At 40.2% G+C, this 12,853-nt stretch overlaps 1 protein-coding gene across 4 annotated transcripts in view; it reads left to right on the forward strand.

Moving 5' to 3' along the window:
* The window catches only part of NOL4 (nucleolar protein 4), a 202,172-nt gene that overhangs the window by 180,312 nt on the left and 9,007 nt on the right, over positions 1–12,853 (forward strand). For all 4 annotated transcript variants that reach the window (XM_009331424.1, XM_009331425.1, XM_009331426.1 and 1 more), the window contains one exon: positions 10,755–10,935. In XM_009331424.1, the coding sequence (XP_009329699.1) occupies positions 10,755–10,935 (181 nt within the window). The remainder of the gene's footprint in view (positions 1–10,754; positions 10,936–12,853) is intronic.

Here is a 12,853-nt window from a genome sequence, read left to right on the forward strand (position 1 = left end):
GCCTTTGTCATCATGCATCAGTTTCAGCAATACATTGATTCATTCAGCACCATTGCCTGCAGGCAAAACTGCTCTTGGGATGGGAAAAGATGACATTGTTTTCTTGCTGTTTATGTTGTTTCTGTTTGGAAGAAAGGTCAGATATTCAGACTCCTCCATTTGTACTGCCTGTCAATGAGGAAGCAGCAAAAATGATCGGTAGCCATGTTCTTCTGCAAGATGCTGGCCACTGCAAAGAAATTGGCTTTGAAAGGACTAGAGGGGATATGCAGCAACATGAGAATAAACATAAGATAACCTGTACATCATTTCCACTGAAGTTTTACCTTTATTTTCTTCAGATTTTCAGCTAATCTAATTTCAGCAGGGGCATCCTAGGCCCTGGAGTTCATATTGCAGTGCTTCACTTTCGGGATCAGGCACGTACCAAATGAGCTCTCTTAGGAGCAGGCTTAGCAAGCCTGCTCCCATGGTCCTGTGCCTTGAGCTATCTTAAGCTGAGAGATCTATGGAGGTGTCACAGGGAAAGAAAGAACCCTTTCATATTCTCTCTGGTCCCATCCTCTGTGGCAGGCTGAAGGAGTCGGTGATGCAGTCTCCCAAAACTGGCTTTCCTTTGAAGGAAAATGTTGACTGAGAGTGGATGGGGAGGTGCAAATAGAGGAGGTGGGGATTCTCAAGGTTGACTACTGAAGCAAGGCCTAAATCCAGAACTCATGATAAGGCCCAAGGCAAGGGCCATGCTGTGCTGTTCTTTAGGTCAGAGTCAAAATCTGCCTTTGTTTTCTGCCTGTCCTGAGAGGAAGACATTCTATATGAGGCCTGGGCCCTAACAAATCTCTCTGCTGGTACAACAGGGAGGAGCAAAAGTTCCACCTGCCCCCTCTCCTCTGGTGTTCCTCTGCAAAGCAGAAGATGGTGGCCCTGAAGATTCTTCTGCTCTTTGCATGGCACCTTTGTCTCTTTGTCTGAATTTGGACCACTTTCTCCATGGGAAATGTCACATGTATTTTGTGAAATACACCGTGAGCCCATAGGAGTTTTGCCAAAACTCAAAGGCATTGGCACAGTTCATGTACTCAAACCAGGTCCAGTTCTGCCTCTCACATGCGTGTAGCTCTTTGTAATCCAGTGCTGGCCATCGTTGGACACGTTATTTAAAATTGCACTGAGGAAGTCATTGCTGTGCATACACTGCAGTGCACTATACAGTCTTGCACTATGCACCTGTCTTGTATGTTGAGACAACTTTCAATTAATAGTGGTGAAACCATTAGCTAACTAAATTTTTCATACATTAAAATTCTCTAGAAGAATAAAGAGCATGACCATGTCCAGTATAACTTAACGAAATAGTTTATGAAGGGTGATAACTGCAACCTAAGACAAGAACAGCAGGAGCTATAGAGAAAGTTAACTTGCAGGACACTTTCTGTTGTTAGTGCACCTCAAATGTGATTGCTACATTGAGTTACACTTTTTAACATTCCTTTGTCCCTGCTGGAAAAAAGCACACCAGGGAAAGTACATTCAAAAATCAGCTATCTATCTAGAACTTCACTAAAGAACAGTAAGTTTATCTCAAGCACCACAGAAGAAGATAAATGCTATCCTTTTACATTTGGACAGAGAGAGACACGGTCCTTCAGAAGAATTCAGTTTCTCTTTCCCCAGTGACTTTTCATCACAGTTATCTACACTGTAGGAATAGCTCATCCATGCTCAGCCAGCAGCACTGGTGACCTCTGAAAGCTCATGTTGCTCTTCTGCTATCACAGTGGATAATGAACTGGCTAAAGCTGACACGCTATGAAAAATGATCCCTCTGCTTTGCTATTGCTCCAACAAAAGTGATTCTCCGACAGCTCCTTGCAACAACCATCTGAGTACCTCGTCTAAAAAAGTTTTCTATTCTGCAGATGAAGTGGCAGCGGTGAAAAAACAAGACTCAAACACTGCAATGTGAAAACACTAACCTTTTATTTAAGGTTAACATACCCATTCCAGTCTATAAATAATGTGTCTTTCTATCAGAAATGCAGAAAACTGAGGTTCATTTTTCTCTCTTCTACACAATAGCACCTTTTTATTTTGATCTTCTTTTTCTGTGTCAGTCTCATGCTTTCATTTCTTGTTGAACACTGGCTCGTGTCATTTTTGATGCCTGGTGGCAGCACTGATGCTGGCAGTTCATTTCAGTGTTAATAATCTGAAAGCAAAAGGAACCTACTGCCCTTCTAATCTGAAACTGAAGCATGGTGCTTTCTTTTCTTGGCTCTACATCCTGTGTCAGGAGGACAGTTTGGAGGTCCTTGAACTTTTGGCAGCTAACGTAATATTTTGATAGATGCTCTTCAAGTTCCCACATCACCATTGGCATTACAGGGAGTTTAGATGCCTAACTGGACTCTGTATTACACCTGATTTAGCTCAATTAGACTATATAAATATTTTCTCACCATCTAAAAAATTACGTTTATCATTTTTTATCTAAAATAGGAAAACCATTTTGATACTGTACTGGACTTCATAGCAAAATCATCATTAATACCTAGACTTCTGGCAGTAACATGTTCAATACAGTTGCATCTGCATGCTAGGGGCACTTTTTCATATAATGTTATGTCTATGCCAGAAAATTCTATTCTGAGACTGATGTGCTGTCCATGTAATGATGAGATGATAAGGAGAAGCAAGGAGGGTGGGACACAGGGTATGCACTATGGGTCACAGACAAGGGAGAGGCAGCAATCTCTAGGTGTTTAAAAAGGGGACACCTTCCAGACCCTGCAATGGGAACCAAGAATCCCATGGCTCCTCTTCCTTTAAACGCCCTGCTCTGTGCAGATGATGATGGCCGCTTACCCTGGCAGCTGCTTCTCTGCGCAGGAGCCAGAAAACTCTAAGCTGAGACTGATGTCTCTCCATGAAATGATGAGATGATAGACTCACAGCTAAAGCATGAATGTTCAGCTTAGCTGGAATACCCAGCTCCAACTGAGCTACAAATTGAGCAGTATGTCACACAAGAACAGGCTTTCTAATTTTTTTACATACTTGATTTAAGTAAGTAAAAGCGAAGAACATAATGCAGAGAGAGTGGTAGAGAAAAACATGGTCTAGATCTGATTACAGAGGGTGGGAAATAGAAAGCTGTGCAGTCCCCCCAGCTGTTCCTTACAAGAGGAGAAATAGTGTGCATGCCCGAGAACAGCAATTATGGCCCTCTTGATTTCACTGCTAAGTCCACCCTGAACTATCAAAACACTTCCCAATCTAAAGAATATCTGGCATGAGTTCTGTGATATTATTTGAACTTGACTTCATGTTTTATTTTAGCCAGTTTGCTCAAATTTACTCTTAGTACTTCTGGGGAAAACCTCAGGGGTCTTTCTGCTGGTTGTGCATAGACCTCATCCATAATTCTAGTGCCTTATCCTCTGACAAAGACCTGGAACGCTGTTTATGAAGGACAACTAAACTTAAAGGGGAAGGAATCTGTCCAGAGGTGCAATTATTTTTTAAATCTATCTGTCCTGATGATTTTGGACAACAGGTTATGGGACTGTCAATGGATGCATCATTTTAAAGAATTCTGTGACTAGCCTGAGAGGTGGAGAAATACCCAAGTATAGATATATATATAAAAAAAAATATATAAAAAAATATAGATAGCTGTCTTGGAAAGTTATCAGAGAATAACTTTGCCCCTCAGATAAAATATATCTGTGGTATGTTTTAAATATTTTCCTAAGCAGACTATAAAGATTCTAGCAATTCAATTTTCAGGTTTCAGCTATGGGTCTGGTGTGATGAGTTGAAATCTCAGGTAGATGTTAATTTTGGATTAATAATCCCTTAATATAATACAGGGACTGGAAATTTTGTAGAACTTTACTCAAAATAGTTTTGAGGTACGAAAACATGATGCAGCATGGCAAACAGGTCACACGAATTAACTTTTCTGTGCACAAATTCATCAGGGAACCTGTAGCAAATGCTTGGCTTTTCTCATTGTGAGTACTGAAACTCTGCTGCCTTCAACTGAAAATCTGGCTTTTGCTCATTGTGTTGTAAGAGAAATAAGGCTTTCTGGGGAAGGTAGTATCTTTTATTAGAACAGCTTTTGAGCACAGAAGTTATCCTCCTGGTCTAGGAAAAGATACTACCTTCTTCTGCAAACCTTACCTTGCCTCCATGCTTAGATCACAGCTGTAAGAGCACCTCCTACAATATTAAATGATGTCGTCCTTTTAAAGGACTATAAATATGCAGTACTTTAAATATGAAGGTCAGCCAATGCAAAGGACTGCTGTGAAGCTTCATTTGGATTTCAAACTCAGTGAATTATGTAGATCTATTTCATTTTGTTCAGGCCTCCCTAGTCTTGGACAGGTTTTATTTAGTGAGTAGTGATCCCAACACAAACCTTAGCAACTGGAGAGGGGAGAAAGAGTGAAACTAAAGTGAAAACTCACATCCATCATTTGCAGAAATACCATTTCCACCATTGCTAAGCACACTGAGTCAACAGCCTTACTGCAGTGTTAAAGGAAAAATATAGCCTACTGTGACGTGCCAAAATAATGTTTAGCTGTCTAGGCTTCCAGGATATTGGTCATAAAATTAAAAGCTGGGTCAAACACTAGAGAATTAATTTAATGTAATTAAAGCTAATAAAAGATCCAGTGTTCTGTCAGAACAACATGTGTCATCCAAGCAGTTAGTAGTATTATCACTTATTAAGATTACCTGACTCTTTCCATTATAATACTAGGTATGCAGTTTGGCAATAATTTCATTGCTTCAGCCCCCAGGGATTACATTTACTGTTCTGTATGTCTTCCATCTGTTGAACTCTTTCAGAGAAAACTTAAGCCATTTCCAAGGGTTTGCTAGGCAAGAAGACTGAAACTGAGATGGAGGGTAGAAGATGAAACTGGAGAAGCAAGGAGGATGGGATGGGGAGTCAGGGATTTTGAAGAGACAGTATGAAATAAGTTTGAAGAGACAGAGCACAAGGTATACATGATCAGGTCATGGGCAGGGAAACAGCAGTGATCTCCAGGTGTCTAAGAAGGGACCACCTTCTGGGCCCTGCAATGGGAGCCAAGAATCCTGTGGCTCATCCTCCTTTAAAAACCTTGCTCCATGCAGACCATGACAGCTGTTTACCCCGGCAGCTTCTTCTCTGCGCAAGAGCTGAGATGGGCAGAGAGCTCCCAGCCCCACAGTCCCCTGCAGATTCAGCAGGGTGCCCCATGATAGAACTTCTGAGTTTCTTCCCATTATTTTAAAAATTAAGTTACACAAAGAAAAGCCTGTTATGTTATTATGGTTGCAGGAGCACTTTACATATTAGGTAATGCTAGCTTAAGGTTGCCTTTGTTGACAGAATCTCACCATCTGAAAAGCAGTGATAAAAGTCCTATCTAACAGGAGTATTGTGAGGATTAATTTGGTATGCTTTGAAAACTGCTGCATGGTTTTATCATGTGTTTCTATTTATTTGACTCTTGATTCGAAAATCATAGAAACAAATCGGTGGGTTCCAAATGGGAAAAATATATGAAACATTATCTCCTTTCTTCTAAAGCCATACTACAAGCTATTGAGGCTAAAAAAAATTTAAAGCACATGAAAGCATGTTTTGTTTTTTCATGTGAATGAATTTTTTTTTCCTTTGCTGAAAAAATGGAAGACCATATGCAAATATTGGGTTCCTGGCTTGCCTATCTGTTTGAAGCCTAATCTGCATTTGAGTTTTCCTAACCTCAAAGTGGTATTGTAAGAGAAGTGTTTACTGACAAGAAGAACAAGCAATCCACATTTTTCAGTTTAACATATTAAAAAAGAAAGTATCAAGAAACATGAGGCAAAAATGTGTTTGCCTTTTCGTGTCTTTTCTAATTGAGTGGGAAGAAATCACCTTGACACAGGGGCATTTAAAAGCTGGCATTCTCAGAGTTGTTGTCAGTCTGGTAGACACTGCATTTCATGAAAGCAGTAGTTAAGTGCATGTCGCCATCTTTGCCATTTTTGGAACATTACCATTTATATTCTTGTTGCAGAAGTTTTTTTAGCTTTATGGTCAACTAGCATTGTCTATGTGAGTTGGTCTGCATACACACTCCCTTTTGGGATTTACATTTACACGTTAACAATAGCTATTGCTAACAGTGGAGCCAAGGCAATAGCTCTTCTCTCTCTTAATGGGAATACACAGAATTTCTGACACTTGTGTATGTATGGGATCAAAACTCAATGTAGCACAGATTTGCCAGGGCTTTTTATTTTAACAAGCTATTACTTTTTTGTATTATTTTGGTGGTGGTGAAGGAGATGGGGAGCAGAAAGGAGCAATGGCATTGTTAGAGTTGCTTCCAAGAAGGACAGACTTTTTGAAAAGAAATGTGTATGCTGTGCCTCCACTGGCAGGGGGAGCAGGAGGCTGGGACGCTGCTGGTGAGCCTCGCTCTTTGTACCACAGTCATGACAATCTGCACTAGCATCTGTGTTGCTGTGGATGGTATTTTCTTTTAAACTATTCATTAGCTGCTCAGAATATCAGTCAGAGCGGAGCAGGGTTTCTTCAATATACAGGTTATGCAATAGTTCATGAAATCTTTTCTTAGTATGTACTGTCCTTAGAGGGTTACTTAATTGCTTCCGTGATTAAAAATAAAATAAAATAAATTGCATCTGCTTTTTTAAGGAAAAAACTGTGTTCTAGTACAGACCTTGACATAAAACTGAGACATAGATATCTCTGATGTATACCAAGTTGAGGATCACAGTATGTACTTCATGCTTCCACTTTTTCAAGCGAACAGTTAACTTTGTATTTTAGCATGCTTTTGTACCTAAAAGGTATTTTTGCATTTCTGTGATTGCCATCATTTTCCAGATGATATGCTCAAGACTTAAATTACTTCTCCTCCAAAATAAATTCAGAAGAGAAATATTGTTAGAAGGATGACTTACTTCCATTGCTATATACAAAATGGAGATGGTATAAGTCAAATTCTAGATGGACAAATGTTTTATCTGCATCTTGTTCATACTTCTTATTAAAGGTAAATTATAAATAGTTTAAAAATGGTTAGATAATACTTCACAGGTTTTACAAATTTGTTATGAATTACAACAGCATGTGTTCCAGGTAGTTAGGTCAAACAAATTAATAAATGGTTAGTTAACTGTTACTGATTATTATGAAATTAAAATATTTTTAAATAACATCTTAAATAAATTACTAAGCCTTTCCAATGTAAACATAATATAGGGGGAAACAAGAAGTGCTGAACGACTAACACAGAATATTAAAAAAATCCCAGTTCTCGAACAGCACTATGCGTGTTTAATTTCTACATTAGTTTAAAAGCAAAGGCAGTTAAGATAAAAAGAAAGAAGAGAATAAATCTGTGCAGAAGAAATTTCAGGTATGCAAAAGTGAATATGATATTCATGTTCTCTCTTCCCAAGAAAAAGAAAGCCTGGCTTCTTTATCCTTGGTGTGGCTGCAAGGAAAAAGGAGACAGTTTTGCCTTTTGAAGTATGAAACATTTCTGAAAAATGCTTAAATCTCAGGGGAATGTATGAGAGGTAACACCTAACCCCCTGGGACCAGGCTAATGGTTCGTAATCCTACCAGTAGAGCTGACACCTGAGCCTGCTCAGAAAATGCTCGCCAAAAATCCTGCCCTGCTTCTGCATTTAGTCATCCTGAATCACTGATCTAAGCACTTAGATGAGGCCCAGATTTCAGGTCTGAAATGTATGGCCATGTATCATTTAGGTACAGGTGATTGGTCTGCTCTCTAAATATATACGTGATATTTAGAGGAAGCCACCTTTTGTATAGTGGCTGAGAGATTAGAGCTCGTACACAGAACCAGGAGTCCTGGGCTCAGCATCCTCCTCAACCCCCTTCACCCCTCCAAGGAGTGCCTTCCCCACCCGGATGCCAGGGCTCCACCTCAAGCCCCCGCCTATGGCATGCCACAGTGTTGCGCAGGGCTGTGATTAGTTCGATACAAAGACCCCCCTTCAACAGCACAGCACCAGCCTTGGATTCCCGACCTCAGAGCAGCTTGTGAGTTTTGCGTTAGGGCGTAGCTGGAAGGGAGCGGGGCTGGAAGCCTCCCAGGGCAGCACTTCTCTGAAAGGGAACTGAGTCATGCTCCTTTTTTTTTTGCTATCTCTGTAGCCCTATGAATTGTGCATTTCTTTCCACACAGTGGTACAGCTTCAGCTACGACACCCACCGCAGTTTTGCTTTGAGCCTGGTTGCTAGGAGATGGCAGCTCTGAGTTCAGGTCCCCTCCTCACCACAGCTAGAAGAGACCTTGCATCCCAAATTTTCCGCCTCTTCACCGTGTATTGCAACAAGGAGCCACAACTCGGGTCTCCCACTTCTTGGCCACGTGCTCTAACACGTGGGCTGGTATGCACCAAGGTGCACCAAGCGTCCTTGCTGTGCCCTCCGGCCAGGCTGTGCTTGCTGTGCTCTGCTAGAAGCTCAGTGCATCAGCTCTGCAAGAAACTCACTGTTAGATTTTCAGTGCACTGACTAGAGGGGCTCTGGAGGACGTGTAAATTCAGGGACAGCGAATTTGTGGGTTCCAGTCAGGATAAGGAGACAGGCCCTGAGATACTCTGCTCAGCTATAGGAGTTAGTCCCCTTTGCACTGCATCCCTTGAACACAGTCCAGTCCTTGATAAATTTGCAGAAGACCCCTTACTGATCTTTGTGAGAATAAAATGAGACTCTGAGTGAATCTATGGCAGGAAGTATCGTCTAGTTTTAGACATAAGGATACAGAATATCTCAGCCTTGAGAGTGTTAAAGATTTGGACGATGAATTAAGCTTTGTTGCCCAGATAGAACTTTACTGTGTAGCTTATAAATATTTTCTCAGAGAAAATAATACATTTGCTCTTATAAGAGACAGCAATGACCTTTGGAGATAAAAGGTAAATTATATTAAAGTTGAATTCCTGGCAACAATACATTGCAATTTTGGCCCTTTGTTTAAGCCTATTATTACTTAAGAAAATGCATAGGAGACTGGTTTGGCCAACTTTCTTAAAAATGTAAAGCTTTGCATCAGCTCATATTAGTGCCCAAGAGGCCCCATTCTGATTGTTTATGGAATTAATTATCTGATGGTTCAGTGTTCTGTATTAAATATTAAAATTTCTGTTAATAATATATATAACTTCTCCTGAATCATCTCAGTTGTGCCCAAGTCTCTTTCACCAATAAGTATCTACAAGACAGGGATATCTTCATCTCAGAAAAGTTGGTAGTGTCTTATTTGGGAGGTGGAACCGACGATTGTTCCTAAGGCAGACAGGAAAGCTGCTTTAGAACCCTTTTTGCTTCAACACAGAGACTGGACACTGTTTGAACTGTTTGATCCCTCTGTGCTGGTATATACATTCTTATTTTTAAGTAAACACTGTAAAAAAGTGAGATATTTTATATTGAGATATTTTATAGCATTCTTAATAAGTTCGGTATGTTTAGCAACTATAAAAGCATTGTGCAGAAGAGAGAGGCATAAAATGGACAAAATCTTACACAAAGGGGAGATAATTCTAACAGATCATTTTTCAGTTAACTACTCTGAAAGGGTCTGCAAACATTCTCACCTCTATTTTTTAAATACTGATCTTCCATTTTATTTGAAATCACTGAAATATGATTTCATCAGATAAGAGTGTAAAATCAGGCCCATAAAAAAAGTCTACAAGTTCAAAAAACAAAAAGAAGTTCAAATACATTTGCAGACTAGATCAGAAATTCTGGCACTCGGGTCCCTGTGGTAGGCTGAGCAGTCACACACTGATAGTTTTCCTTGTTTCTAACTACTAAAAAGCATTAAATCTTCTTTTAATGTTTTTCTTTTTTTCACCTCTGTCGTTACTAAAGTTGCCACAGGGGCATTCTGTGATCATGAGTGGAGGTGAGGTGCTCTAAGCAGTAGCTATGGTAAGTGCAGATGGGGAAAAATACACTTTCACCTGAAACATGATCTCCTGTAGGGGAAAGTTGGAAGGCCGTTGTGCTAAATCTTGTTCAATATTATGCGAGCATCTAAGAGGCAAACAGGGAGCTTTGAGGGGAACTCATGGTGTACAGTCACTGCTCATACACAGATTACAAGTGCTTTCAAGTCACGTTTGTAGAGGCATCCTTACTACTTGGCCCTTGTGTGGATGGACACTTACTCAGCCCTCTGCAAACATAGGAGATGTTGTTTTATTCCGTTCCTCCATTCCTTCTGTCATTTCTGAGGCTGATACATCAAAAGAAGTAGTTGGTGCATTCTGTATTGGTTTGTCTTATCGAGAAAGATATGATTCTCTGGCTTGGAAGAGTCACTCCTGTACTCAGAAAGTAAAGTCTTTTTTCTGTCCTTTCCCACGCTGTTTCTGGACAGAGTTGGGTTTTACAGGCGACTGTGAGCTCTTCAGGGTGAGAGGATGCATCTTCTCCTTTGAGAAACAGTATGGTTGGCTTGTGGAGCGCAAATAAATATTCTCAGATTTGTAGGAAACCTGTATTCTTGCTTATTTCCATTGTTTCTTTTCAGCTGATATTTGGTCAATCAGAAACACATCTGTGCTTGTTTAACATGTATTATACTTTCCTAAAAGCAATAGATGTGGAGATTTAACAATGGAAAAGACCCTTTTGTGCAAGGTAAAATGTAACGATAATTCAAAACCTTTCCTTGTTTTTGCAGGATGAGGCTGCTCCAGCTGACAAACAGTACAAACAGGAGCCAGCCCAGGTCACTTACTCAACATCAGCTGTTTCCAGCACACAGGAGGTGTTGTACATCAATGGAAATGGGACCTACAGTTACCATAGTTACAGAGGGCTCGGAGGTGGGCTGCTAAATCTCAACGATGCTTCTAGCAGTGGTGAGTTTCCTTACAAAATGTGCCTGTGTGTATATGTGCTCATGTGTACTTTTCCCCCTGCTGTACAGAAAGCTAGTCCAAGGGGTTCAATATCCATAGGCTATTATCAGATAATGAGCAGGAACACAATCCCGCAAACAGCTACTGCTGAGCAAAATACTTGCTCACTGCATGCTAGTCTCCTTTCAGTTTCAAGAGACTAATTCACAATAGGGCGAGACTGAACCTGAAGTCTCTAACGAAGCTGAGTGAAAAAATGCTGGGTTAGATCTTCAGTCGATTTGCATGACTTTATGAGGACCTACCCTGTCATTGTTGTCCTCTCCTATACTGATCACAAAATGAGGCCATTAGTATCTTTGGGGCTGGAGTTTGAAACCACTGAACTCCATATATTATAACAGAAATGAATTGACCTAGATTTCTCAAATGGTCTCTCTAGCTACTTTAATTTACTGCAGATAAGGATCTGGCATAACAAGTGTTAAATAAGAAATCAGCACATCAATCTATATTCTAAACTAAAAATGATGCAGGTCATTATGTGTCACCATAAGGTTGTATACCCCTCTGAAAAAGACAGTGGTGTCATTTGTTTAGACAACATTCCTTTCTTGTACATTAGCAAGCATCTGTAACAAACAAATGTAAGTAAGTTAATTGTATTATTTGTTTTAAATAGTCCCCCATATTGACTCACTGCAAATTCAGAGCAAAGGGAACAGTTTGCCCATGCTGGTAACAAGGGTATTGTCTGTCTGTCAGAGAAAAGTGGTTACTCTGGAAGACTGAGGGTCTCCTGCCTCCAAGAATGGTATTTAAAAAATGTTTCAGAGGATGGAGAAATCCCTGGGTTTTTGTCCTGGCTGATCCCTCTCTGGCTGAGGAGAGTGCTGCTTCAGGTACATGGGCTGACTTAGGCAAGGTGGTAATTGTTAAGCTACAGCCTTTATATTCAACATGCTAAGCAATTTTCAAAACGCTGTCAGGGCTGCAGCCTGCAAGCAGTTATTGGTATGTGGTGTCCTGGTGACCTTCAGTCATGTCTGCTTCCTCACCCCCCACCCCCAAAATCCTCAAAGGTCTGTGAATGATTTGCATTTTTGCTTTAAAAAGATAATATTTTAGTTGTCAAAAGTCTTTGAGTTAAGGAGAGTGAATAATGATGACAATTGTTTCCATATGCATGAAAAACACATCTGAAGTACTGAATATGATCTCTGATCAAATATTTTCATAAGAGTAAGACAGGCCGTGGAAATCTGGTTTCTTGGGAAAATGCACAAGAACTTTAAAATTATCTTTTACATTGTGGTCAGAGAAGATCCGAGCCAGTTCCCACTGAAAACAGTTGGCATTTGCTCTTTCACCCAACTAAGAGTAGGACTAAACTCCCCATGTGTTATTTGTCAGTAGAAGCTATCAGAACTGTCCTGTTTTACATAATCTTAAACCATGAGGAATCACAACTGTTTTGTGTACTTGTTCTTCCCTTCAAACCTCTTGTAATATGATATATTTTCGTAACTCCCATTTTTCAGTGAATTGTGGGATTTAGGTAAAAGTATTCTATGTCACTTCAGCACGCAATTTTAAAAAATGAGATACAAATTCAACATCATAAATTAGTGTTGCTTTCTAATTAGAAGCAACATTTTCTTTGTACCTTTAACGTAGAGGACTCCAGTGTTTTTTCACAATTAAAGCTCAAGATGGGTTTTGCAAGTCAAACAGTGATTATCCAGGAACTGGCAGATGCTGCACAGCTAACGCAGCTAGGGAACTGTGCAGTGCACTGCATTTCCCTGTATAGCATCGCTGTGGTGAAGGGACCAGTGGATGGTTATGGTTTGCATACTGACATATGCTCAAACATTTCTTCTTCCTTGCGTTTCCCTACTTGCACTGCGACCTTTTT

This window comes from Pygoscelis adeliae, unplaced genomic scaffold (genome assembly GCF_000699105.1).
Source record: "Pygoscelis adeliae isolate BGI_AS28 unplaced genomic scaffold, ASM69910v1 Scaffold108, whole genome shotgun sequence".
In the NCBI taxonomy this organism is placed as follows: Eukaryota; Metazoa; Chordata; class Aves; order Sphenisciformes; family Spheniscidae; genus Pygoscelis; species Pygoscelis adeliae.